Genomic DNA, 26655 nt, shown 5'->3' on the forward strand with positions numbered 1-26655 from the left:
CCATACAGGTCCTTACATAACCAGTCATAAAGCCCCTAGCAGCCTTAATTGGACATAAAGCACGTTGGCATTCAGAATTTGCATTTTCACAAATCAGGGTTTGTAAAAGTAAACCTCGAATGTTTGGCTGAGAAATTCCTTTTTGTAGCATAGTTTTTAGTCAAGCTATGAAATCCACATCAGGCTCCTTATTTCCCTGGGTCATTTTTACAAATGAGAAGGGAGTTTGTCCAGCCTCTTCAACCTTAGCCCATATATGGTCACTGCTTTCTTAAATCCCTTAAAAACATTAGTGTCCATGTAGTGATATTTTAAAAGGTCAGCTCCCTCTGCAAAGTCTGGACCAGCCTCTACATCATTCAACCACCTCACAGTTACAGGATAGGCAGAGAGAGGAGAAACCCGAGGCTAAGCTTCGGAAAGTGAAAGTGACGTCCTTGGTGAGGGCCAGGGAGCTGGAGGAGGGGACGCGGCCGCAGAATATTATGAGCAGCTGAAGCTGCAGCAAGTTTATGAGGTTTTGTTAATTTCAAATGATCAGGCTCACTGGTTATTTTAAAAATTTTCTGTAATAATATTGGATACTGAGGTTTATTAATACATATTTTGTCCCATATTTCATCGCTATTTTCTCCTTGCTGCTCCTCAGTTGAGGAGGAGGCTAGTGATCCAGCATGAACCTCTGAGCCCTGCTTTTTGCTTTTTCTTTGTCCTGGAGGGGGGCAAGGGCAGCAGGGACCATTTTTGAAACTCATCAGTGGACTGATAACCTCTGAAAGCATGCTCTTTTGGAGAAGCTAGACGCTTCAGAATCTAGCTGTAGTGGCTTAAGGTTCATATTTTTAAAGCCCACAATACTTTCTGCACACCGTATAGCTTAACACATATTTGACAGTTGGTTGAAACAAGTGACAGTGCTTACTTAAAAGTGGAAAGAGATCCTCGCATGTACGTTGAGAGGTTTATAATCCTGAGCCCCTCTAAAGCCCCAGTAAAAGATCTATGTATTGTTCTCTGAATGACAATGAATTCCCGTGATTTGCCAAGAGTCACTTACCTTGAGCATTTCAGTTGGAGTTCTACTAGCCTTTTCATTTTTCCTCCAATAACCTCTTGGTTTTCCTCTGCCAGTTGAGCCCTGCGTCCAGGTGCCAGATGTTTTAAATAAGAACACAGAATCTTCAACCTTTCAAGAAAAATAAATTTGTTATAAAGCAGGGCAACAATTATCTCATAGGATAGTGCACCAAGGAGGAAAAAACAGGGTTTTTATAGTTAAAGTGAATATGCAGAAATCATTTTACATGCACAAGAGCAGGGTGAAAACCATGCTACGTGCACAAGAGCGAGGTGGTCACTGGTAGCAATCTATTAGTTAAAAAAGCAATAACATCTCAGCAGACAAGGTGAAAGTTACTAAGGTCAGCATCCCTTAAAACAGACAATAACAGGCCTAGTGGCTAAAGTCCTCGCCTTGAACGCGCCAGGATCCCATATGGGTGCCAGTTCTAATCCCGGCAGCTCCACTTCCCATCCACCTCCCTGCTTGTGGCCTGGGAAAGCAGTTGAGGACAGCCCAAAGCCTTGGGACCCACCCTGCACCTGTGTGGGATACCCAGAAGTTCCTGGATCCTGGCTTCAGATCGGCACAGTACCGGCCATTGTGGTCATTTGGGGAGTGAATCATCAGACGGAAGATCTTCCTCTCTGTCTCTCCTCCTCTCTGTATATCTGACTTTGCAATAAATAAATAAATCTTAAAAAACAAACAAACAGACAGACAAATAACATTAAACAGGCCAGAGGCTCTCAGCTTTCCAAGAGCCTCACCTGAACTGGCACTTTTGCCAAGTTCGTGGTTGGTTCTGTCACCATTGTCTGTCTTAGCTGATCCATTTCAGATCCCCTATATTCTCAGCCCATCAGTGACTTAGCTGGGGTGGAAGTTTACTAGCCTCATGCCTGGCTGATGAAATGCACATCTGTTGATGTGGCTTCCTCTCTGTGGGGCTTTATCCTTGACCCCTTCAACCACTGACAATGTGACTGACAGTCTTCCAGCGTGTCTACTCTTCGCCACTTTTTTGTTGAATGTGAGGGGCATATTTGTCACTCTGTGTATGACTCTATTAACAACTCTTCCATCCCACTGGCTTGGATTTGCCTCTTGAGTGTATTTTTCTCTTGCATAGCCTAAGAAGTTTGTTCTTCATGATATGAATACAATTTTTGTAATGCTGCCAGTCACTAAGGGCAGCTGGTTTTCTACTTTCACTTAACTATTTGATCGCTAATATTCTGCATGAAAATTTCACTTTCTGCCTTGTTCCCTGTCCTCAGAGAACCTTTGAAACTACAATCCACCTACCTTTTCTTCCCCTTAGTGGATCCTTCTTGTCTACTTCAGACAACAGGCTGATGCTTTTAATACACACTTTAAATGATGAAAACACATTGAAAACACTTTCATAAAAAATATTTCTTCTTTTAAAAAGGTTTATTTATTTATTTATTTATTTGAGAGGCTGGTTCACTCCCCCAGTGCCTACAATGGCTAGGGCCTGACTGGGCTAACTCCAACCTCTGGCAACTCAGTGTAGGTCTCCCACATTTACAGGAGGAACTCAATAACTTAGGTCATCACTGCTTCCTCTTGGGGTCTTCATTAGCAGGAAGCTGGAGTCAGGAGTCAACTGGGCATCAAACACAGGCAATCTGATAGGAATGTGAATGTCTTAACAGTAATCTGAGCTGCTAGGCTAAATACCTGTTCCCAAAATAACTTTATTTAAATTGTTTAAATTTTTTTCTTAACTGACTTCTTTGGTTCTCCAGGGAACTCTCTATGAAACAGGCTTAGCACTCAAGATAATTGGCTTCACCTGAGGAGTCCATGTTTGAACTACAGACCTTCAACAAGAAAGCAGAGACAGCCAAGTCCATGGCACTTGGCCCTCAAAATGATCTAACTATATAGTCCTTCACAGGGTAAAGAGTTGTCATTCTGGACCCAAAACCACCATTTATATTTAAATTTATGATCTATTTTGAATTAACTTTTAGATGTGCTTATGAGAGAGATATTAAGATTTACTTTTTCTTATGATTATCCAAATAGCCCAGCACCATTGATTGAAAAATATCTGGGATCTGGCTAGTATAGTGGGTAAAGCTGCCATCTAAAACACCAACATCACATATGAGCATCAGTTTATATCTTAGCTGCTCCACAATTGATCCAACATCTTGCTAATGGCCTGGGAAAAGCAGCAGAAGATGTCCCATGTTTTTGAGCCCCTCACCCACGTGTCTCTGGACCTAGATTTGGCCTGGCCCAATGCTGATCATTGAAGCCATTTGATGAGTGAGTCAGTGAATGGGAGATTCCCTCTCTGTAACTTTGACTTTCAAATATGTATATAAATTAATAAATTTCCCTTAAAAACACATATGTGTAGTTCTATTTCTGTATTCTATTAACTTTCTCTTGAAATAATGCCATGTGATCTTTTAAAATGGATTTTTATATAAAGCTAACATACTTCAACCATTTCTCAATACAGATTTAGGAGTATAGTGATAATTTCCCACCCTCTGAACCACATTCCTCTTCTATTCCCTTCCTTCTTTCTTTCTCTTGAAAAAATTTTACAATGGCATGTTTTTATTTCACTTATCTTCACTATCACAGGCCTAACAATCTATCAGGAAAAGAGTTTAACCCACAGCAAATAGAGAAGGAAAGAAAACCTTGCTATTCCTCAAGGGTATAAACCAAAGCTGTAAACAATGATAAATCTCAGAGTGTAATCTGTGTATGAGTTGGTACTCTGTATATGAATTAATACCAACAAGGGAAAACATACAATATTTATCTTTTGAAAACTGGCTTATTTCACTAAGCAAAATAGCTTCCAGGTGCATCCATTTTGTTGAAAAAAGATAGGATTTCATTCTCTTTGATGGCTGAGTAGTATTCCATGGTGTTTACACATCACATTTTCTTTATCCAGTCTTCCATTGATGGACATCTGGGTTGATTCCATATCTTAAGTATTGTGAATTGTACTGCAATATGCTGACTTCTTTTATTTTGATAAATTCCTACAAGTGGGATGGCTGGATTGTATATGGTAGATCTATTGTCAGACATCTGAGAAATCTCAAACTGTGCTTCATATTGATGCACTAGTTTACCTGCCTACCACAGATGTGCCTTTCCCACACCCTTGCCAGAAATTTTTGCTATTTGATTTTTGGATGATAGCCATTCTAACTACATTAAAGTGAAACCTAACTGTGGCTTTTATTCGTATTCCCCTGATGATGTAATGTTATCTTAATTTCTGAAATTTTTTTTTTTTTTTTTTTTTTTTTTTTGAACTTTGACTTTTTAATATTCATCCTTTCATGACTTTGATGAGTTTTATTTGTTTTTTTTTTTTTTTTTGTTATTTTTTTTTTTTTTTTTTTTTTTATTGTTGCTTACATTGTATTATGTAGTACAGTCCCATAGGCGCTGGGGATTCCCCCCACCCCTCCCATAACCCTCCCCCCATGGTGGATTCCTCCACCTTGTTGCATAACCATAGTTCAAGTTCAGTTGAGATTCATTGCTTGCAAACACATGCCTAGCATAAAGTTCAGCGTCTTATTGTCCAGATAAGTTCAGTGGCCTCCTGGGGAGACCCTCCATGGTCTGAAGATAGGTCTAACAGAGTAAAGATCCGGTCAGTTAAAAGCCCCAAAAAGGCCTCAGTATCAATATACAACATTATGGAATTAATTGACATAGTAATGGGTAGACAATATGTTAAAAATAATGCAAGTTCCATTCTTCGAAACATCTGGGTTGAGACAGTATCAATGACAGGATCAAAAAATAACCAACAACCAAACAAAAAATTACAGGTTAAATCAAGGCAAACATGTGGTATCTAATCTTTTGGGATTCACTCATTTCCCTTAGCATTATAGTTTCCAGTTGTGCCCATTTAGCCACAAAGAACTGCATTTTGTTTTTTTTAATAGCTGAGTAGTATTCCATGGAGTAGATGAACCAAAGCTTTCTTATCCAATCTTCTGCTGATGGGCATTTCGGTTGCTTCCATGTTTTTGCAATTACTGATTGTGCTGCAATGAACATAGGGATGCATGTTGGTTTGTCGTAAAACAGGTGTTTTGGATATATTCCTAGGAGTGCTATTGCTGGGTCATATGGTATGCAGATTTTGAGTTGTTTGAGTGTTCTCCAGACTGATTTCCATAAAGGCTGTACCAATTTGCAGCTCCACCAGCAGTGGAGTAGGGTTCCCTTTTCCCCGCATCCTCGCCAGCAAGCGTCGTTGGTGTTCTTGTTTATGTGGGCCAATCTTACTGGTGTTAGGTGGTACCTCATCGATGTTTTAATTTGGATTTCCCTTATTGCTAGGGAGCTGGAACATTTTTTCATATGTTTGTTTGCCATTTGGACTTGTTCCTTTGTGAAATGTTTGCCCATTTCCCGTGCCCATTTCTTGAGTGGTTTGTTTGTTTTGGTTTTTTGGTTGTTTTGAAGTTCTTTGTATATCCTGGAAATTAGCCCCCTATCGCCTATATCGTGTGCAAAGATCTTCTCCCAATCTGTGGGTTGCTTTTTTACTTTGTTGATTGTTTCCCTTGCTGTACAGAAGCTTCTTAGTTTGATGAGGTCCCATTTGTTTATTCTGTTCTCAACTGCTATTGCTTTTGGTGTCCTTCTTAGAAAGTCGGAGCCTACTCCTAGGTCTTGCAGGGTATTTCCTACATTTTCCTGCAAGAGTTTGAAGGTTTCTGGATGTAGGTTTAGGTCTTTTATCCATGTAGATTGGATCTTAGTGTATGGTGATAGATGTGGGTCTATCTTTTTGTTTCTACAGGCTATCAGCCAGTTGTCCCAACAACATTTACTAAAGAGGCCTTCCCACTTGCTTGAGTTGTCATTGGTCTTTTTGTCAAAGATTAATTGGCTGTATTTGTGTGGGTTCCCTTTTGGTGCTTCTATTCTATTCCATTGATCTTCCTTTCTGTCTTTGTGCCAGTACCAGGCTGTTTTGATAACCACTGCTCTATAGTATGTCCAGAGGTCCGGGATTGTGATTCCCCCTGCTAACTTCTTATTTTTCAGGATGGTTCTAGCTATTCGTGGTTTTTTGTGTTTCCAGATGAACTCTTGAATCATTGTATCCAGTTCCGTGAAGAATGTTTTGGGCAATTTGATTGGAATTGCGTTGAAAATGTATATTGCTTGTGGTAGTATAGACATTTTAATGATATTGATTTTGCCTATCCAGGAGCACGGGATGTTATTCCATCTTTTGAGGTTTTGTTCAATTTCCTTTTTAAATAGTTTGTAGTTTTCTTCGAATAGGTCTCCTACGTTTTTGGTTAAATTTATTCCCAAATACTTCATACTTCTCTCTGCTATTTTGAATGGTATCCTGTTGGTTAGATCTTCTTCCATCTTGGTGTTATTTGCGTACACTATGGCTGTTGATTTTCGTTCGTTAATTTTGTACCCCGCCACTCTGCCAAACTCTCGTATAAGTTCTAGCAGTTTCTGTATTGAGTCTCCTGGTTTTTCTATGTACAGGATTATGTCATCTGCATATAGTGAAAGCTTGACTTCTTCGTTTCCTATACGTATGCCTTTGATTTCTTTTTCTTGTCTTATGGCCTCTGCAAGTACCTCTAGGACTATGTTGAATAGCAGTGGTGATAGCGGGCACCCTTGTCTTGTTCCAGATCGCAGTGGGAAGGGTTCTAGCTTTTCTCCATTCAGTATGATACTGGCATTGGGTTTTTCATAAATTGCTTTGATTATGTTGTGGATTTTCCCATCTATGCCTACTTTGGCTAGAGTTTTTAGCATGAAGAGGTGTTGGATTTTGTCGAAAGCTTTTTCTGCATCTATTGAAACTATTATGTGGTTCTTGTTTTGCATTTTTTGGATGTGGTTTATAACATTTATGGATTTCCGAATGTTGAACCATCCCTGCATTCCAGGGATGAATCCTACTTGATCCGGATGAATGATCTGTCTGATGATTTTTTGAATTCTATTGGCTAGGATTTTGTTGAGAATTTTAGCATCAATGTTCATCAGAGAAATAGGTCTGTAGTTTTCCTTCTCTGATGGTTCTCTGTCCGGTTTTGGGATTAAGGTGATGTTAGCTTCATAGAATGAGTTTGGGAGGGTTGCTTCCTCCTCTATTGTTTTGAAGAGCTTGTAGAGGATTGGGGTTAGTTCTGTTCGGAATGTTTTGTAGAATTCTGTAGTGAAGCCGTCTGGGCCTGGGCTTTTTTTCGTTGGGAGATCTTTGATGACTGTTTCAATCTCTACCTCGGTTATGGGTTTATTTAATTCTGCAGTTGCCTCCGGGCTGAGTTTTGGTAAGTGGTGGGAGTCCAAGAACTTTTCTATTTCTTGGTGGTCCTCAAATTTGTGGGAGTACAGTTCTTTGTAGTAATTTCTAATTATTTTCTTAATGATTGCAGTGTCTGTTGTTATGTTGCCTTTTTCATCTTTAATGCTATTGATTCTCACTTTCTCTTGTTTTTTTTTGGTCAATCGGGCCAGTGGAGTGTCTATTTTGTTTATTTTCTCAAAAAACCAACTTTTTGATTTGTTGATTTTATGTATAGTTTTTTTGATTTCTATTTGGTTTATCTCCTCCCTTGTTTTGATGATTTCTTGTTTCCTATTGTGTGTGGGACTCTTCTGCTGTTGTTTTTCCAGATCCTGGAGGTGTGAGGTTAGTTCCTGTATTTGGCGTCTTTCTTGGGCCTTGACATGGGCTCCGATTGCGATGAATCTACCTCGTAGCACTGCTTTGGCGGTGTCCCACAAGTTTTGGAATGTTGTATCAGAGTTTTCATTGGTTTCCATAAATTTTTTGATCTCATCTTTAATTTCTTCTCTGACCCATTGTTCGTTTAATAGCATGTTGTTCAATTTCCAAGAGTGCCTATACTTCCTGGGGAGTTTTGAGTTGTTGATTTCCAGTTTCATCCCATGGTGGTCTGAGAGGGTACATGGTATGATACTAATGTTTTGGAAGTTGTTTAGATTCGCTTTATGTCCTATCATGTGGTCGATTCTGGAGAAGGTGCCATGCACCGCTGAGAAGAAGGTATAGTCTGTGGACTTAGGATAAAAAGTTCTATATATGTCTACTAAGTCCAGTTGTTCTATTGTTTGTGTGAGCTCTGTTGTTTCTTTGTTGAGTTTTTGTTTCGTAGACCGGTCCATTGTTGTTAGAGGTGTGTTGAGATCGCCTACAAGAATTGTCCGGGTGTCTATGTCTTCCCTTAAGTCTGTAAGTAATTGCTTTACGTAAGTAGGTGCATTAAGATTCGGTGCATAAACATTAATGATGGTGATTGCTTCTTGATGGATCATTCCTTTCACCAGTATAAAATGGCCTTCCCTGTCTCTTTTGATGTTGGTTAGAATGAAATCTATCTCGTCTGAAATTAGGATAGCTACCCCAGCTTTTTTTTCTCGTCTATTGGCGTGAAATATCTTTTTCCATCCCTTCACTTTCAGTTTCTTTGCATCCTTTCTGGTTAGATGCGTTTCTTGTAGGCAACAGATGGTTGGGTCTTGTTTGATGATCCATTCTATTAATCTCTGTCTTTTGATTGGTGAATTTAGACCATTTGTGTTGAGAGTTAAAATTGAGAGGTTGCAATTTTGCCCTGCCATGTGATTGTGTTGTGTGTGTGTTGTTGCCTATGTAATTGTCTTGTTGGTGCGGCCTTTAGTTTGGAGACCTTCTTATTTGCCAACTTTGTTTGTGATTTGCCTCCTTTTTGTCCGGGACTAGCGCATTTCTAAGGAGACTTTGCAGAGCTGGTTTTGTGTAGACATATTCTTCTAGTTTTTCTTTGCTATTGAAGTATCTGATTTCGTTCTCATATACAAATGAGATCTTTGCTGGGTAGATTATTTTTGGTTGACAGTTGTTTTGTTTCAGGACTTGGAAGATCTTTGTCCATTCTCTCCTTGCTTGTAGTGTCTCTTCGGAGAAGTCAGCAGTGATTCTGATGGGTTTTCCCCTGTATGTGATCTTTTCTCTACTTCGTACTTGTCTCAGGATTCCTTCTTTGTCTTCATTGGAGTAGAACTTGAGCACCGTGTGTCTGGGTGAAGATCTCTTTGGATCATGTCTGTTGGGAGTTCTCTGTCCATCCTGTATGCGGGGTGGATTCGTGTTCCAAGTGTTTTGGAAGTTTTCCTGTATAATTTCATCGAGCACTGCTTGCATCCCAGATTCTCTTTCTACTCCCTCGGGGAGGCCGATGATCCGAATATTCAATTTTCTAAGGTAATCCTTCATCTCTTGCATCATTTTATTAGTTTTGCTGAGGTTTGTCTCCAGCTGTTTAATTCGCTGGGCACTTTCATTTTGTGTGTCTTCTGTTTCAGAGATCCTTTCCTCTGCCGCATTTATTCTGTTGATGAGGCTTTCAATCTTATTATCTTGGGCATCCAGTTTGGTTTTGATTTGTTGTATTTCGGTGATTATGCGGTTCTGGAAGTCTTCCAGCTTTGTGTCCACGTCTCTGAGAGATTTTAGCATTATTTTCATCAATTCCTTTGTTGGTAACACTTCCATGTCTTCATCTCGTATCGTCGATATTGATAATGGCTTTTGGCCCTTGTTTGGTGGGGTGCTGGCTCTTTCATCTGGAGCACAACTCTTTCTGGTGGTTTTTCCCATTGCGTTGGTGTATTCTGGTGAGGCAAATGGACCCGTGTGTTGAGGGGTCGTCAGGTGCTTTCCTGTAGAGATTGGAGCCTGTAGGCGTGGTGTTGCCGGGCGTGGTAATTTTCAAGGCACCGTTGGTGCGTTCTCAGGGCCCGGGGCTGTAGAGCACCACCTTGGGGGCCCAGTGGATTCCAGGCACACTCTGGGCACCTCTTCTACAGGTGTGACACCCCAGGGCGTGGCGGGATGGAGGCGCTCTCTGGGTGTGCTCCCTTCACGGGAATCCGCAGTGCGTAGAAGGTTTTATGTGCTTTCTCCCTGCGTTCTCCGTGTCAGGGACTGCAGGGTTTTTCAGAGCCCACCTGGTGCGTCTCCCACACACGGGACTGTGGGTGAGGCACTTTGCAGGCGTGGCTCTTGTGCAGTGAATCCACCACTCGTGGTGTGTGGGTGTTCAGAGCCCCTGCTCCCGTGTGGCTCCCCCACTCAGGCCCTTAGCGGAGGAGTGGCCCAGGCGCCCTGTTATAATGACTTCACGGCGGCAGGTTCGCACCGTGTCAGTTTGTTGCAGGAGTTCCCCTGACACCTGACACCTGCGCTACGGAGGTGCTGCTGCTGCAGGCGGGGCGCCCAGCCCGCTCGGTGCGGCAGAGTCCTGGTGGTTTCAAGCACTCACCAGGCAGGATGTGGGGGACTCCAGACCCTCGCCAGCTACCTCTGCGCACCGAGCCGCACTGGTCCCCTCAGCGCAGGGACATCCGATGCGCCTTCCCGGGGCCCCCTCAGCCACCAACACAACACCACTGTGCCTAGTTCCACACAGACCCAACAGTTTCGGCCGTCTGCTCCGCGTTCTGAGGCTGGGGCCTCAGCGGGGGGCAAGAAATGCGGAGGCTGCCACGTCAACCCCCAGCTCACCAAACGTCCGGCCGCTGCAGTCTGCCTCCACCGCTGCCGAAGGCCTCCCGCCGGTGACGATCCCCCTGATCTCCCCGCCTCCGAGCTGGCCGCGTCTCCCGTCAGGCCGTTTTCAAAAGTGACTCAGCAGGTCTGGAGTGGGATGTCGGTTTCTCTGCCTTTGCCCTGCTCCGTTCTCGTTGTTCTTCCGAGTTGTGTGGATCTTTTTGGCTCCACACTGTCCCAGGGAGCTTCACGGACCTCTCCCTGCGGTTCCCTGCTGTTCCTCTTTGCTGCTTCTGTAGCTTTCTATCCCTCTCTCACTAGACTCTCCCTCACAGCCCTCCTCCTACGTCGGCCATCTTCCGAGTCCAATTTCTGAAATTTTTATGGTAAATCTTGATATTGAGTAGTGAAAGTCTTGTAGTTATTCCAAGTTCTTTACATCTTATATAAAAATTGAAATCAATTTATAACGTTCTACAAGGTAACCCACTAGAATTTTTATTGAAATTGTATTGAATTTATAAATTAATCTAGAAACAGTTGTTCTTTTAACAGTATCAACTTATGCAACAAAAGTCAGAATATATTCTTCCACTTAGTTAGCTTTCAGAAGTTTTTTTATTTTGTATTTTAAAGTTAGAACTACAAAACTAGAGGAACTTATGTCTTCTGCTGCATTCAGTATTCAGGTATTAAATTTTTCTTGTCAAATATATTTCTAGATATTTAAAACTTTGTATTGCTGTAGATAGTATAATTTTCAATGTTTATGGATTTATCCTAGAATGCCAAGTTGACTGAATTTCAAGTTCAGCATTTTTGTAGTGTAACTTGACCATTAACTTAAGTTCTTTCTAATTCAACCTCCTTGCCTATAAAAATAAGGTTAGAAGCTTCTAGGATGATTGTGATGTTGAATAGTTAAAACATTTAAAGTGTTTGGAAAATGCCCATCATATAGTAATTACTTGAGAGATTTCAGCTTGTATTATTGAGCTGCTGGTTCCTTCACATGAGAAGAACAGAACATGGGAGAAGGGAGGCAGAGAAGCACACTGGAAGCTCTTTAAATTGTCTCCAGTCTTCTTGTCTTAAAAGAAGTCACATTAAACTGTCCACACTGTTTTCCCTGCCATCTTCACTTTAACTTGGGTTCTTTTCTATAGAATGCCTAGGTGATACTGTCCAAAAGAATGGCGTCGTGGGAATGCCTCTCCGGTTACAGCCCCAATCCTTTACAACACAGTTGCCATCGGAGTTCAGCTGGAAGATGAAGCTATCCTCTGCAGACTCTAAGGTCTTATGGACTTGGAAGAAGGAAACTGATGAGACCTCTGACTCTTTGTCTTTGACTAATTCAAACAATACATGGAAAATGGAAAACCAGACTCTTCACATCAAGGAAGCAAATAAGCAGGACAGTGGTCTCTACATACTGGAGATTACCTATGATACTGGGGGAGTTTGTACAGTCCTGTTCAACATTACTGTGTTTGGTGAGTCTCTAGGGCTTGGCACCCTGCCCCTCTGATTCCTGTAGGTCTAGTCTATCCAGAGCCTTTCTGACCAGCATCTCTGCTTCCAGATCGTGTCAAGAGGCCTGACATACAGGAGGACTGGAAGCCCCTGAAGACAGGAAGTTGCCAAATGACTCTGTCCTGTCTGGTTTCCATAGATGGCAATGTGAACTACACTTGGCACAAAAATGGTGAGCTGCTCCAAATGGAGAGCAACTTCACCTACGTGGAACAGTGGAGTGACGTTAATGGCAAGAACACATATACCTGCAATGTCAGCAACCCTGCCAGCTGGGCAAATCACACCATCACCATTAACCAGGGCTGCCTGAGTGCCCACCAGGGTATGTGGGGTACTTTGGCCTGTAACAGGGACTGAAGGTGTTGGATTGCAAAAGCAGGCTCTTGGAAAAGAAATCCAATGTGAGATCCCTTGGTTTTGTCTCCCAATGCCTTATAGCATTCTTGCAGGGGTCTCTCTGTCTGCAGAGCCAGACCTGCCCTTGTCAAGGATGAACCTAATCCTTGTCTTCTTCTGGAGGGGCAAGTTTATCTTTACTATAGGAGTGCACGGTAGTTTGGCAACTCAGTCCTGCAATGGCTCTTGGACTCCAGAAGAATCCAGGGATATTTAGGAGAATTCTGGTTTATTGCATATGTTCATCGGGAGGGTTACCTGAGTTAAATGTGCACCACTTTTTATTAGACAAAGACTTAATGCCATCAACACTAACATTACAGGAATACAATCAATGCAGTTCCTAACCTTAAGGAAACTATAGCCATATTGGGGCCATAAAAACTAAGTACTAGTAAGCGAAAATGAACTACCTAAGACAGTGACAAGGACAGTGGCATTTGGATCATGTCAGTCGTGATTTCGTCATCCACTAACTTGGGGATTTCAGGCTCTCATCTTCTCTAACCTCTAATTTTCTTTAGGTGGGGAGGGTGGAATGGAGTGGCGCTAACACGCACCTCAAGGGTTGCAGATGTGACATTTTCCAAAGAACCTAGTCAGCCAGCACCTGAGACACTGATTTCCTTCCCCTTCTTCCCTTGTTGGTGGGATTATACACCAGCTCCTTCTCCCAGTATTAAATGAGAAATGTAAATGAGGGGCAGCAGTGAAAGCAGGAATAGTAGGAAAGTGAATGGCAGACTTGTCAACACAGGGCAGGTATGCAATTAATAATTTTAAAAGATTTATTATATTTTTATTTGAAAGGCAGAGTTACAGAGAGAAGGAGAGACTCATAGAGAGAAGTTTTTCATCTGCTGGTTCACTCCCCAAATGTTGCAACAACTGGAGCTGGGCCAGTCCATAACCCGGAGACAGGAGTTTCTTCCAAGTCTCTCATATGGGTGCAGGGGCTCAAAGACTTGAACCATCTTTGTCTGCTTTCCCAGGTCACAAGCAGGAAGCTGGATCAGAAATGGAGCTTCAGAGACACAAACCATTTCCCCATATGGGATGCTGGCACTACAGATAGAAACTTAACCAACTATGCCATGGCATCAGGCCCTACTAAAAGCAAGTGAATGGATGGATGTCACATTTGCTGTGTCAGATGCTTTGCATATATATATGGGTGCTTCAGAGATTCATAGAAGATGGGAATAAATTCTAGTTTACCTTTGGGGTAAAAATTTTGAAATCCATACATACAGAAGGTTTTCTAAAAGTTTATGAACAGTATTTATTATGGAAAAACAACATACAAATTTCAAAAACATTTTGCACAAAATCTTTGTCTTTTAATTCTATTTTCTGTGCACTTCCTGAAGCAGTTTAATATTAGATCTTGTAATTAACCCACATAGGGAGACAAATCATCTTTTTACAGGAAAAAAACTGTGGCTGAATGGCATTAAGCAAGTAGCACAGAGCTTACAAAGTTAGAATTTAAAACAGATCTGTTGGATAGAAATCCCCCTGCCTTGGCATCCCTTAGGAGCTACTCAGCTAAGCAAAGAGACGACCTCACTGTTGAATTCATAAGGCATGAGGTCAACACCAAAGAGGGGAGTGGGATTTGAGATGGTCCCTGCAGCGGACAGGTGGGGGAGGGGAGGAAGAGGAAGTTCTGAGAGCACAGTCTTCTGTGTCTCCTAGGATCCAAATTTCTGCCCTTCTTGGTGGTCATCGTGATTCTGACCATGCTGTTTCTTGGCGCCGTCATCTGTTTCTGCGTATGGAGGAGGAAGAGGAAGCGGTTGGGTAAGTGGAAGGTCATTGGGGTGCCATTGCCTGCAGTATTGGAACTCAGCGTCTTGATCCTGTGTCCTTGGAATGCAGGATATGCTTTTCCTTGAGAAGGGTGTGTGCTTGGTTGGGGGAGGACAAGCCCTGACTGCTGAGCCCTTTCTTCCAGTTCATGTCCTCAGTGGTGGCTGTTGTACATTTAGTCTAACCCCCAATGTCCAGCTTTACCCCGTAGGTGGCTGGTGTGAGGGATGCCTGCCCAGCCTGATGGAAGAGGCATGTCAAGTTTGGTTGCTCCATTATGTCCTGGATACAGCATCAACCAGACTCCTTTCTAGACTTAAAGTCTTGGCCAGTTGCCTTAGAGCAGGGACCTGGCAAAAGCAGAAGCATGGCCAGGAAGGCCTGTGAATGTTCCAACAACTGTGTTCTTTGCTTTTCTACTCTTGCAGAGACCAGCCCCACGGAATTTCTGACAGTTTATGAAGATATCAAGGACCTGAAAATGAGAAGTCAAGTATGGCATCGTAGGGGCTGGAGACTTTCTCAATGGGTTTGGAAAAATGCTCTTTGTGGGATGGGCATTCAGAGCAGGCACAGAGAGCTGCTCAGCTGTCCTCTGCAAGGGACCCTCAGCCGTCCCCAGCTGTCTTCTCTCTGCACAGCTTTCTGGCTCTGTCATGAGGAGAAGTGGAAAACAGACAGCTGAGTAAATAGAGTGGCAAGGGAGGGGGCATCTTGGTGCAGATGCACTTGCCAAAAAGGGATGGATGGAGCATGTCAGAAATCATTAACAGAGGGCAGCCCATCGCTGCTTCCTTCCCAGATTATGCCATGGCACCCTCATTTCTGCCCAGTGTCATCAACTGGGATGTAGTGCCAGGAGGAATGCTACTTTAAAAAAATTTTTTTGTGTCCGTCACAAACTCTCACCTTCCTAGGAAACCTGGAGTTGCTTTCATGGTCTCTGAATTATTACGTAAGCTGGGGTGGCGTGACAGCCAAACCACAACAGCTCTGTAACTGGCTCAGTGATTTGCACTCATACCCTTTTGGAAGGAAGAGGTCTGAGTCTGGCTGAAGTGGTAGAAGGAGTGACCAACCAAGCCCAAACCAGCTCGCTGCAGGCAGCGGCCAACTCTGCCCACCATCCTTGGCTGCAGAAGAGGATACCTCCTCAGCAGATGTCTCCATCACTGTGCCCCTGAGCAAGTAAAGCATCGTGGCAGAGGACAGAGGGCAGGCCTTGTCTCAAAGTGCCTCTGAACTGCTGTATGAAGGGACAGCAAGGATGGGGAGGAAGTGCCTTCCTGGCATCTGGCTGCAGGAGGTAGTCTTGCAGAGAAAGCACACGTGGCCAAACCCTTCTGTCCTGGTCATACTAAGTAACTCCCTTAGGTCTGAGCTTGATGAGAGGGAAGAAGGAAGAGGGAAACTCCTGCCTTGGGCCTTGGGTCCAAGCCTCCACACAGCCCTGTAGCTGCCCAGGGGAATGCTGACCATGAAGTCTGGAGCCAGGGAAGGGTTTACAGTGTTTAAATCTTGAATTTTGGTACCCTGAGACGAAGCTCAGGTAACAGCCTTTCTTGCAGCTCAGCTGGTTATTGATGGTTGTGTGGTCAATTTCATGGAGACATGAGTGAAATCAAGGAAGAGTTTCTACATCACCAGGCAGAGACAGGATCCCCTGGGTGGGGTCGTGTGAGGCCCTTCCAACCTGTTTTCTGCTCCTCTACAAATTGCTTTCCCCTGTCTCCCTCCCTGCTGCCAGCTCCCCACACCCAGCCTCTCAGGAGTTACTGCATCTCCTTTATGCTGTCTTCCCCTGCTCCCATCACTCCAGCGACCCTATCCCATGTCTGTGCAGGAGCAGCAGCAGCAGCAGCAGCAGCAGCAGCAGCAGGAGCATCGGGTGCAAGAGGAGGAGCAGCAGAAACCCCCAGGAGGGAGCACCATCTACTCCATGATCCATGCTCAGGTACCACTCTGATGATCCTAATCCGTCTGTACCCATTCCAAGGGCCCCCTAATGCACTCTTTAGATGCGCAGCTTTAAATGCAGGATGAGACCTCAGGGTTCTTGGAGTCCAGAAGTCAGCTTGGTTTAAATGGCCTTAAGAAATTATTTGAAAATTCCCATGTGGCGATGAACAGAGCTGGGAAGGCTGGGAAAAGGCATCTTTTCTTCATGCTTGATACAGTGTGGCCGAGTAAAGCCACAGGAGGAGAGTTAAACACCTGAGAGAACTGTCGCTGTTTTCCCTTCCTGCTGCTTCTGATACTTCAAACCCTTGTACGTCCTCTTCTTCTTTCTTAAATCTTCATTCTCGATTTCTCCAGTTTTCAGCAAAGAATAGAGCTGTCTTGGTCCCTTTTGCTTTATTGTATATTAAAGTAATACCCATTTTCTTAATAAACATCATGTATCCTGATGAATTGGTTCTAATACTTCACATGTGCTTTAAATCCCAAATCACAGATGAGGAAATTGAGATGCAGGTTAACTCAGTGTGCTTCAGGCCACATAGCTTGGTAGTGACAATGATAAGTCAGGTGATTCATGGGTCCCTATTCTCCATCCTCTTAGTTCGCGCCTAGCATTCTGGGATTACAGAAATTCTCTCATGAGCTGGAGAAGCCTCCTGTAATATTGGCAGTCTTGATAACCTAACGCTTTTGGTCAAAATACTGCCACCTTGTGGCAGTGATAAAAATATCTTAATAAAAATTTGAAAAATGTTAGGTAGTAACCGTGTCATGAAAAATTTATGAGGAAAGGGATCTGTAATCCTTATTTATAGCAGCCCAATCTACAATAGCAAATGCAGATGTCCATCAAAAGAGGAGAGGATAAAGAAACTGTGGTGCATCTACTCCATGGAATACTACTCAGCCATTTAAAGGAATGGATTTTTTTTTTAACCTTAGGGGCAGGAATGGATGGAGGTGGTGGGAGATTGACAAGAAAGAGAGGGAAGAGCTAAAGGAATAGAATTTTACCATTTGCAACCAAGTGGTCCCAACTAGAGACCATTATGCACAACGAAATAAATCAATCTCAAAAGAACAAATAGCATATGTTCTTTCTGATATAAGGCGACCTTCATGCAAAACACAAAATCAATGGCCCTTTCAATGTTCTTGCTACATCTCATGGGTTTTGATATTTTTATTTTTATTTCTTCAAAAAAGTTTTTTTTTTCTTATTAGTTTCTTCACTGACTCATAGTTCATACAATAGTATCGTTTGCTTCAAGATTTTTTTTTAAATTTTCTTTTCCATTTCTTCAGAGACACATTAGTCATTCAGTGGCATGTTATTCAACTTCATGTTGTTGTAATTTTCTGTTTTTCTCCGTGTTGCTGCTTTTGTTTTATAGCTTTTCATTTAAGGGGGGGATATATAATAACTGTAATGGAGACTATCACATCAAGATGTGAAGATACAATGCAGTATGCATCTCTACTTCCAAATCAAAGATGGACTCCCAATGAAACTGTTAAATATATCTTGACAATAGGATGCTGGACTCTCTGCCATTGTCTGTACCTGCAACATCAGAATACACTTAAATAGCAGAATGATGGACTTAGGATTGCTTATGAAGGACTATACTATTGTAATAATATGAGGTCAATCAATGGGGGGAGCAGATTCAGGAAGGGGTAAGACATAGCCCAGAGACTATGGAACTGTATCATAAAATAATAAAAAATAATAAAATAATAAAATAATAAAAAATGCCGGGTAGCTGAAGCAGCAGCATCTTTTAAAAAACTTTCTCGCTAAGTTATAGAACCAAGAAAACCTGATTAGAATTGATAAGAATTAACCTGATAGGAATTGTTCGTGACTGCTAATTCTGCTTCTTCTATATGGAACTCCAATGAGAGAAAGTGCAGTTAATGAAAAGAAGAGCTCCTCTCAGGCGTGGGTGCTGAATTAGGGTGAGATCAGAGCATCTTAAAACGAGGGTGCACTTTTGTCTCAGAGACCACCTAGCCCAAATCCACATGGGCAAAGAGCAGCACTTGCATGTTTAGAAAATTGTTCATGAGAATGTTGGGTTTGAGTGCTGCTTCTGTGTGTGCAATGTCTCTATGGGCTACTTACACTTTGAGAGCTTCATCTGTGCTACAGGTAAGCTGTGGCCATCTCATCTTGTGGAATGGTCTCAAGGATAAAGCAAACATGTACATATGAAGTAACTGTCCTCAATGCAAGTGGGACCAGCTCTTAGGTTGTCTGACTACCCCATTAGTCCAGGTCCTTCTCAGTACTGGGTACATCTCCCATCCGGGCAAGGTATAGATGACCTTCTGAAGGTTGTGCTGGATCCATGATTCTGAAATGGCTTTCTTTCTCTTCTCATTAGGCACCTGCTTCTGTTCCACAAGATGCTTCGAATGCATCAAATACGCTGTATGCACTCGTACAGACCTCCCGGAAGGTGAGTCTCTCCCTCTTCCTCCCAGGTGCTGCTAAGGCAGCTGTGTGTTTGGCATGTGTGTGCAAGCATGTGTGTGTGTGTGCGCGCACACATGCAGGGATGAGTTTGCAGAAAATGTGTGTATATAGATTTGTTCTCCATTGTATGTATTTATGAAGAGCTTCTATTAACTGATTTTAGATGTTAAGAGGCTAACAAGAAATGCCTTCCTGATTCTATATACAGAAAAGAAATAATTCTGAAATTTAATGACTAGTGAATAATAGGATTTTCCACAAGTTTTTTTTTTCTTTGTGAGTAGAATGTGGGAGGAGGGGGTTGCTGGGGCAAAGGTTAGAAAGAAAGTGGTCTGTGCAGAGGAACCACAGGATTTTGCAAGAGCAGCTGGCCCTACGGCTGAGATAATGGAGAGGTTTCATAGGCAGAGCTTTACCTGGAGCTGGAGGTGGGGAGCAGACACGGAGCAACACACTGTTGATCCTCAGGGAACAGAGGTTCTGGCCAACTAGCTGCTAGTGGAGGCCTCCTGACAGAGGGGAGCCTGTACATCTACTGAGCTCCTTTTCTTCAGTGAGGTCATATGTGTACCTGGATCTGGGCTAGGTAATCCGGTGGCTGTGGCCATCCTTTCTACCTTGTGTGGGAAGGGATGGGAGGAGTGGTGTTCCCAAGGCTGGAGTCACAGCATAAAGCTGTGAACCTTGATGTGATGTGTGGGAAACTTGGAATTCGTGAAAGTCCATGCAACCATGCAAGTCATGGACTGTATGCTTGATGCAGTTTAGAACACATTTTTCAGGTTTTTAATCCATTGTCTTTCAATAAGTCCTTGAATCAATGTGCGCCTTCCATGAGAGTGTGAGTGGTGGATTAAGCACCACAGTACAAGTCTGTATAGATGTTGCTAGACACTGCACCAGGAACGTATATGTGTGTGTGGGGTGGGGCACGGTTGCTTTATGCATATATGGGTATGAGATGCTAAGCTCTGACTTTGGGACAGATGTATCTTCATATGCAACTATGCATTTTCCCTTTCTTGGAAACCATAAATATCAGTGTTTATTCCTGAGTGAGAGATTGTATTCACTGTCTGGCTGAGAACATCCCCGGGGGGTTCTGGGTCCCAAGTCTCCTTTAGAACCTCTCACATCACACTGGAATGTCATTAAACCTGAAATGAAGAATTCCTTACTCTGAATTTCTAGTCTGCATCCAAGGAGAAGACCCGCAGCTCTCCTGTCAGTTACTCCATCTACGATGAGGTAGGATTCTGGAACTTCTCTTAAGTGGGTTAGTTTCTGCAACAAAGCACTGATATCCAGTTCAGGGGTATTTAGGAAAAGGTTATCCACAAAGTTTTAGAGTTTCAGTCATTTGGGGAGAAGGAGGGTCTTCTAATCCAAATCTTCATTTTTTAATTCATGTATTTTATTTGAAATGTAAAGTGGCAGAAAAAGCCAGATAGAGAGAAATCCCATGTGCTGTTTGACCCCTTAAAGGCTCACATCATACAGAACTGAACCAGGTCAAAGCCAGGAGCAAAGATCCAGGCACTCAATCTAGGATGCTCACATAGGTGGCAGGGCCAAGTATTTGGGCTGTTATCTGCTGCTTCCTATAGCATGCGTTAACAGGAAGCTAGAATCAGAAGCAGAGCCGGGGACCGAATCCTGGCACCTGGATATGGAATGTGAGTACTCCGAGTTGCTTCTTAACCTCTGTGACAAAAGCCTGCACACCAACTATTCCTTTCAGAGATTAATATATGGAGACTCAAGGAGAGTCGGCGTGTACCACAAGGTCATATGAAGTTGGACTCTCACTGGACTCGGGTTGCACGTTATGGTTGTCCCTAAGCTAGTTCCCAGGTTGTGAGCCACAAGTTTTCCAAAGGTTTGAGTGTATGTTGTGGGAGGATCAGGGCAGGAGGAGGTCAGTGTGTGGATGATAAGTGATTCTAAATGAGTTCCCTGAAATCAGATTGGGGATTATTCAAGGACATGAGTGTTCTGAGGCTTCTGCTGGGGTAAATGATCTACAAGGGACCATGCCTGGTGGCTGAATTGGTTCCCCTCAGGTCATTTAGAGAATGAATGTGCATGTCGGAGTCGAGAGAAGACTCAAACTTTAAGGTCATGCTATATAAGGCAATCTGACAGTGTCTTCCATGAATTGCTTTATCTAATCTCCACATGTTGGTATATGACTGGTATAACTACACTTCTCACTTGCCTGGAGAAATGACTGTGTGCATATCACCCCCACTCATTAGCCTCATACCACACCCAACCTCCATCTGCAGTCCAGTAAAGATGTTGTAACAGGTCACAAGGGAGATGTTGAGTGGGTTGCTGCTGCAATCCCCGGCACTTCAGCTGAAGCCCAACATGAAAGCTGGCTGAACAGGATGGGTTTCTAGAGGAAATGGGTGGACTTCAGCAGCACTGGGGATCTGGACAAAGCATAGTGTGGTTAGGAAAAGCACCAGAATTGAAAGCAGTGGGACTGGACTTAAGACTAGTTGCCTGCTCTAAGGATTTTGTTCTACCACTCCAAACCTCATTTACTCAATATGTAAAATGGGGACACAGTTTCATATTCCACAGGAGCTCCTATCGAATAGGTCTGAAGTTTTTCCTTTTCTTCTACAGGTTGGAAGCAAAACACCTAAAGCACAGAACCCTGCTCGATTGAGTCGCAAAGAGCTGGAGCACTTTGATGTTTATCCCTAGGTGCTGGAGCCATTCTCACTTCTCCAACACATCAGCATCTGCTTCGGGAATTAGCACAGTGGATGATGCTACAGGAATCTCTACAGGAAAGTTCCTAGTCAGGAAGGGATGTGGAAATCTGTTGATGGCCTATGTTTTGTTTTGAAGATGATTTCTCACAATCATGATAAGCATAAATCTGTTAAGTTTTATCTCCAAACTAATAGCCAGGACATGAATGGATGGAAATGCTGGATCATTCCTAGAACACATCTCAGGTACTAGTAATCTGTCAAATGTTATGGAAATGCCCGTTGGTGCTGATGTTAGCATGGAGATTCCCTTTCTCAGGTTTCCTAATCTGTTCTGTGGCTCCCATTCTCCCAGATCTGGAATGACTGCATTCCTAGATCCTCTCCCTGCCTAGATTCATCTTCCAAAGCAAGAAGAGGAAATGATGGTGACTTCAGGGCAGAGTAAGATGTCCTCCTTTGTGAGGTACATTTTTTGGGATGTTGCTGGCATATTCTCTGAGATCAGAGGTTGGGCTTGACTCACATGAAGATGAACAACTTTCTGCCATATCTTACACCCTACTTCTGGCCAGCTGGTCACAAAAGGGCATGGGCAGACATGAGAGTTGATGGTGCAAAGCAACCCATCCCTGAAAAGAAAGCTCATCCAGGGGGCAGGTGTTTGGTGTAGCAGGAGTGAAGTCAGTGCTTTGGAAGTCTCCATTTCATAGCAGTGTGCCCGAAGTCAGTCCTGGCTTTCTATGCTCATCCAGCCCTCTACTAGTACATAACCTTTGAGGCAGTAGATGATGGCTCAAATGCTATGGTTTCTATCAACCACATGGGAGATTTGGATTAAGTTCCAGACTCCTTGCTCCGGCATGGTCCAGCCCTGACAGTTAAAAGTATTAATGGAAAAAAAAAACACAGTGAATGGAGGAATTTGTGTGTGTGTGTGTTTCCCTACCTTTTAAGGAAAATGAAAATAAGTAAATATTTTGAGAAGAGAGAAAACTCACTTAAAGGACATGCTTTATCATCAAGGCAAGACCAATTTTACCCTTAGTGTGTATACATTGTTTGACAAAGACACAGTATAAGAAAGGTACTGTGACTCCTTCCCAGAAGACGTAGTCTATTAGAAACCACATTCTAGTAAGATTTGGTGCTCTGATGATGCTCCCCATGGAATACACTGCAGGAGAGTTTAAGGCAGCTGAATGGTGACTACGAAACAAGAGGAGCCAGGCACTACACTGGTTGCCCAAGGCTTTAAGATAAACCTTTCAATAAGGTTGTGAGGTGTAAGACCAAGTCCAGGAAACACAAGAGGGTGAACTGGAAGAGGACTTACTCAGAGACCACAACAGGGGATAGTGCACAGAGCCCGTGTCTGAAGATGTAAATTTTATACAGACCTGTGTTGTTACATGGAAAGAACCTATATCCCTTGCCTGAATCAAACATATACATCTTTCATATGCTACATTCTTACTTTCTACAGCAGCCAAAGGGTGCTTGCAGGCCATTCATAAGAACTTGTCCATTTAAATACTGCTGGAGAAGGATATGGCTTCGTGGAAAGCTGCCAAGGTCCTTCTGCCTTGTTTTTATCTGGGAAACAGAAAACCAACAGCAGCAGCCATTTAGTCTCATGAAGGAGGGTTGATGTGTGCCCTGCCTGACTGTACCAGGCCAGGCTGACTTCCCCTGTGTGAGAAATGCAGACAGGCCACATATATTAAGGCCCATGCAGAAGCTGAAACCCAAGGAAATACAGGCCTGGGAGATCTGAGGCTGACATTAGGAGCTGAGCTGTAGAGTCAAGTAGCTCAGTGGGCAAAGACAGCAGGAAATGATGGTGGTCAGAACAGATCAGATAAACACCAAAGTCACTGGCCGTTGGCTGTTGCTGGCCTTTCACATGTCCCATGCAGATCTTGAACTAGCCAGATTTATATAATCAGCAGAAAAGACCCAAGGGCTCAGGGCTTTGCGAAATGGTCAATGGGAGGTACTACATACACAGCCCCATCATCTTGTGTGATTGGTTGTTGATGAAAACCCCCAAGGTAAGCCCCACCACTCTGTGTGAAGAAGTGCCTGAGCTCCTGAGAGACTGTGCAGAGACCACAAAGCCTCACTGCCGCCACCACCTGTGTAGGGGAAAGCAAAACTGCAGAACTCTGTGGCATCAAAGGCATGTAGGGGTGCAAGGTGCATGAAATACAAATGCACACTGGAGCACACGTTGTCTTGCAAAGGAGTCAGGCACGGCACTTCTTACGACAGAGATAAGATGGCAGCCACGGTTTAGGGGGAGAAGAGATTTTGTGGCTATTCTGCATCCAGACTGGACAACAAGGAGAGAAATTATTTTTCATAAATATGGGGAAAGTTTATATGAAAAAGATCTTTTGACCACTGAAAAAAATACAAAAAATGTATACATACAGCAGTAAAAATAAATGCAGCAAGTAATATATATCTTTCTCAGGATTATCAGTTCCTTCCTGGAGGCAGCTACTGGCAACTTTTTGTATTTCCTCCCTGTTTGCTGTCCTGCAGAGAGGGCTCTTAGTGCACAGAGTCGATAATCACACGCATGGACTACTGACTGATGGTCAATAGCCAAAGTATATCATGAGCAAATGAGTTTTAAAGATTGAGGGTCACATAGGCTAAGCGAGGAGGGTTTGCAACAGGATGTAACTTACATGTACACATGCAAAGGAGTCAATGAACAATGTGTTTTTTAAGTAGGCCACTAATAATTACACAGTGTGCACATGAAAGAAACCAAAAAAACCCACTTCTGTTTGATCCATTACCAAAGCTTGAGGATTAGGGAGCTTCTATGCCCATTTTTCCCCATCCCAGCTGCTTCAGGACCTTTGCCCTGAGTTCTTGGAGATTTCTCACAAGATTCCAGTTGCTTATGGCTATACATTGGAGAGGTTTCCTGGCATACAGACTCCTGTTTTCCTACACTTCCAGAACTCGTCTATGCCTTTAAAGTGTAGGTTTTTCTTATGTAACTGGTAGCGTACAATACTTGCTGTCCTGGATTTAGTTCCCAACAATGTATCTTGGAATTTGTTTCATGTCAGCATGTATATCCTTTATTTTCTTCAATAGTGGCATGGCTTGCAATTGCATGGACATATTACCTCATATCTACCTGCATTCTTGCTATGTGGACATTTAAATATTTCATATAATACTACAGTGAAAATCATTTTTACAAAAATCGTTGTGTCCATATGTGACATTTGCTTTACCATGTGTCTGAGGATGGCATGAGGGATAGTCAGTTAAATCCCTTTCAACAACATTTGGCCAGCATCTGAGTTGGGGCATCTGAGAGGTGGACACTATGTAAATGTGCAGGGGACAAATAGAACAGGCAAATCTGAAGCCCGTAGGTTCCAAAAGGAGACTTTGTCTGCACCACTGTTGGGTTTGGAAGGCCACAGAAGACTGAGGAGGACAGAGTCAGATCCAGGCATCTCAGAAAGGCAGACAGAAATTCTGATGTGCTTCTGCTCTTGAGAGCCCAGAGGTGTGATGAGGTCCAGTTGTCCTTCCATACGGAACACCCCCCAGGAAAGAGGGAGCAGCTGATTTTCCTTTCAGATGAAATTTTCAGAGGATGATTTTGGAAGGCTCAAACATCATCCTGCTACCTCCACTACCTGTGACTCAAAAAACACACAAGACTGTGACTATTAAAGCCTTGGAAGCCTCTGTTCCCCCATATCCCTGTTCTGTTGACAGAGAGGAAGGCTGGGCCAGGCCAGACTGTGACCTTCTATCCTGCAGAAGCGGTTATGTGGACTGGCTTAGGCCTTGAGCAATCAACCAAGCTGGTAACAAGCATTTGTGTAGAGTCTCCTGATGGTAAAAGCTAATCCCAGACTGTTCAGTGAGGCAAACCCAGGGGATTAAAAAGCAACAACATGCTTTGTTCTCAAGAAATTACTGCTGAATAATTTCAGTCTGTACTCTAGCTAGAGAAATAAGAAAGCATTTATATAATGATATTTTAAATGGTAGCGGTTAAGAGCCCAAAGAATTGTCCAGCCCGTTGGAGCTTCACTTTCCAAGGGTTCTGAGGTTGCTTTGTCAGAGATGAGCAGAGAAGACTCTGAAGAGCAGATAGAAACTGAGCTGATGCACAAGGAGGGGTGAGGGTTGGAGTGCTAGGCGGCAACATGAGCTGGGGAGTAGCATGAGCCCTTGATGAAGTATTGTGCAGTCATATCAGAAAAAGAGTGACTGAAATCCTTTTGGGAATTTCCTGATTGGGCGGAGGGAGGGGGGGCAATAAAGGTCCAAGAGATCCTAAACTAGAATTCCTGGTCCTGAAAATTCTGAAGATGAAGGATTAATGCAATGATTTGCATATACACTGTAGGTAGGATCTGCACTATGGTATCTCCACCTCATGCAAGACAGAGATCTTGAGGGGTGTCCTTTTTCCTCAAGTATCGAGGGTCACATTTGGGGGAGTTCTGATTGCATAGTTCAGGCTAATCTGATGTTGGTCTGTTGCTTGGAAAAACCTCATTTCCTCAGAAGAGAGTTCACTCACAGTTTGTGGCTCTACAGAGAAATCTCAAAGTGAGGCATTTGCATTTCACAATAATGCTAGGAAGTCCAATGATCTTGCTGTTTCTCAACACATAGATAAAGAAACTAAGACTCAGAAAGGATTAGGAACTTGGCCAAGCTCACAAAGGAGAAGCAGGATTAGAACCGTGAGCTCCAACCGCGGTTCTTCCTCAGAGGGAAAACACAATCTGATAGTGCTGAGTCAGGACAAAAGGGGGACAGAGGCAGAACCTGGCTCAGTAGGAGTTGGGGCTCTTTCTGTCTCAAGCCTGGACTACTTGGTACTTGGGCCATCTTTGCCACTTTTCCACATGCGTTAGTAGGGAGCCAGATTGGAAGTGGAGCTCTCAGGACATGAAACCTGCTTAATCCATTGCATAACAATGTAGGTCCCAGATAAAGTACTTACGATGAAAATTTGGCACCCAAATTGAGATGTCTTCTAAATGTAAAATGCATATTTGCTCTCAAAGACTTAATAAATAATTTTGAATGTTTTTGTCTG

General features: G+C 43.1%; 1 protein-coding gene across 1 annotated transcript; it reads left to right on the forward strand.

The window, feature by feature from the left end:
* Window positions 1-12009: 12009 nt before the first annotated feature.
* LOC121166420 (natural killer cell receptor 2B4-like) lies at window positions 12010-22197 on the forward strand. The gene is made up of 8 exons (XM_040995517.1): window positions 12010-12130; window positions 12220-12495; window positions 14268-14372; window positions 14810-14874; window positions 16225-16335; window positions 18734-18808; window positions 20017-20073; window positions 21463-22197. The coding sequence occupies exons 1-8, from the start codon at window positions 12010-12012 to the stop codon at window positions 21541-21543; spliced, it is 891 nt and encodes a 296-aa protein (XP_040851451.1). The 3' UTR covers window positions 21544-22197.
* The last annotated feature ends 4458 nt before the right edge of the window (window positions 22198-26655 follow it).

The sequence above is a fragment of the Ochotona curzoniae genome, unplaced genomic scaffold (genome assembly GCF_017591425.1).
Source record: "Ochotona curzoniae isolate NIBS_2020 unplaced genomic scaffold, NIBS_Ocur_1.0 patch138, whole genome shotgun sequence".
Taxonomy (NCBI): Eukaryota; Metazoa; Chordata; class Mammalia; order Lagomorpha; family Ochotonidae; genus Ochotona; species Ochotona curzoniae.

Coding starts and splice junctions, on each gene's coding strand:
- LOC121166420 (XM_040995517.1), top strand. CDS start 12,010: ATGGAAAACCAGACTCTTCACATCAAGGAAGCAAATAAGCAGGACAGT. Junction 14,875..16,224: donor ACCTGAAAATGAGAAGTCAA/GTATGGCATCGT, acceptor ATGTCTGTGCAG/GAGCAGCAGCAGCAGCAGCA. Junction 16,336..18,733: donor ACTCCATGATCCATGCTCAG/GTACCACTCTGA, acceptor TCTTCTCATTAG/GCACCTGCTTCTGTTCCACA.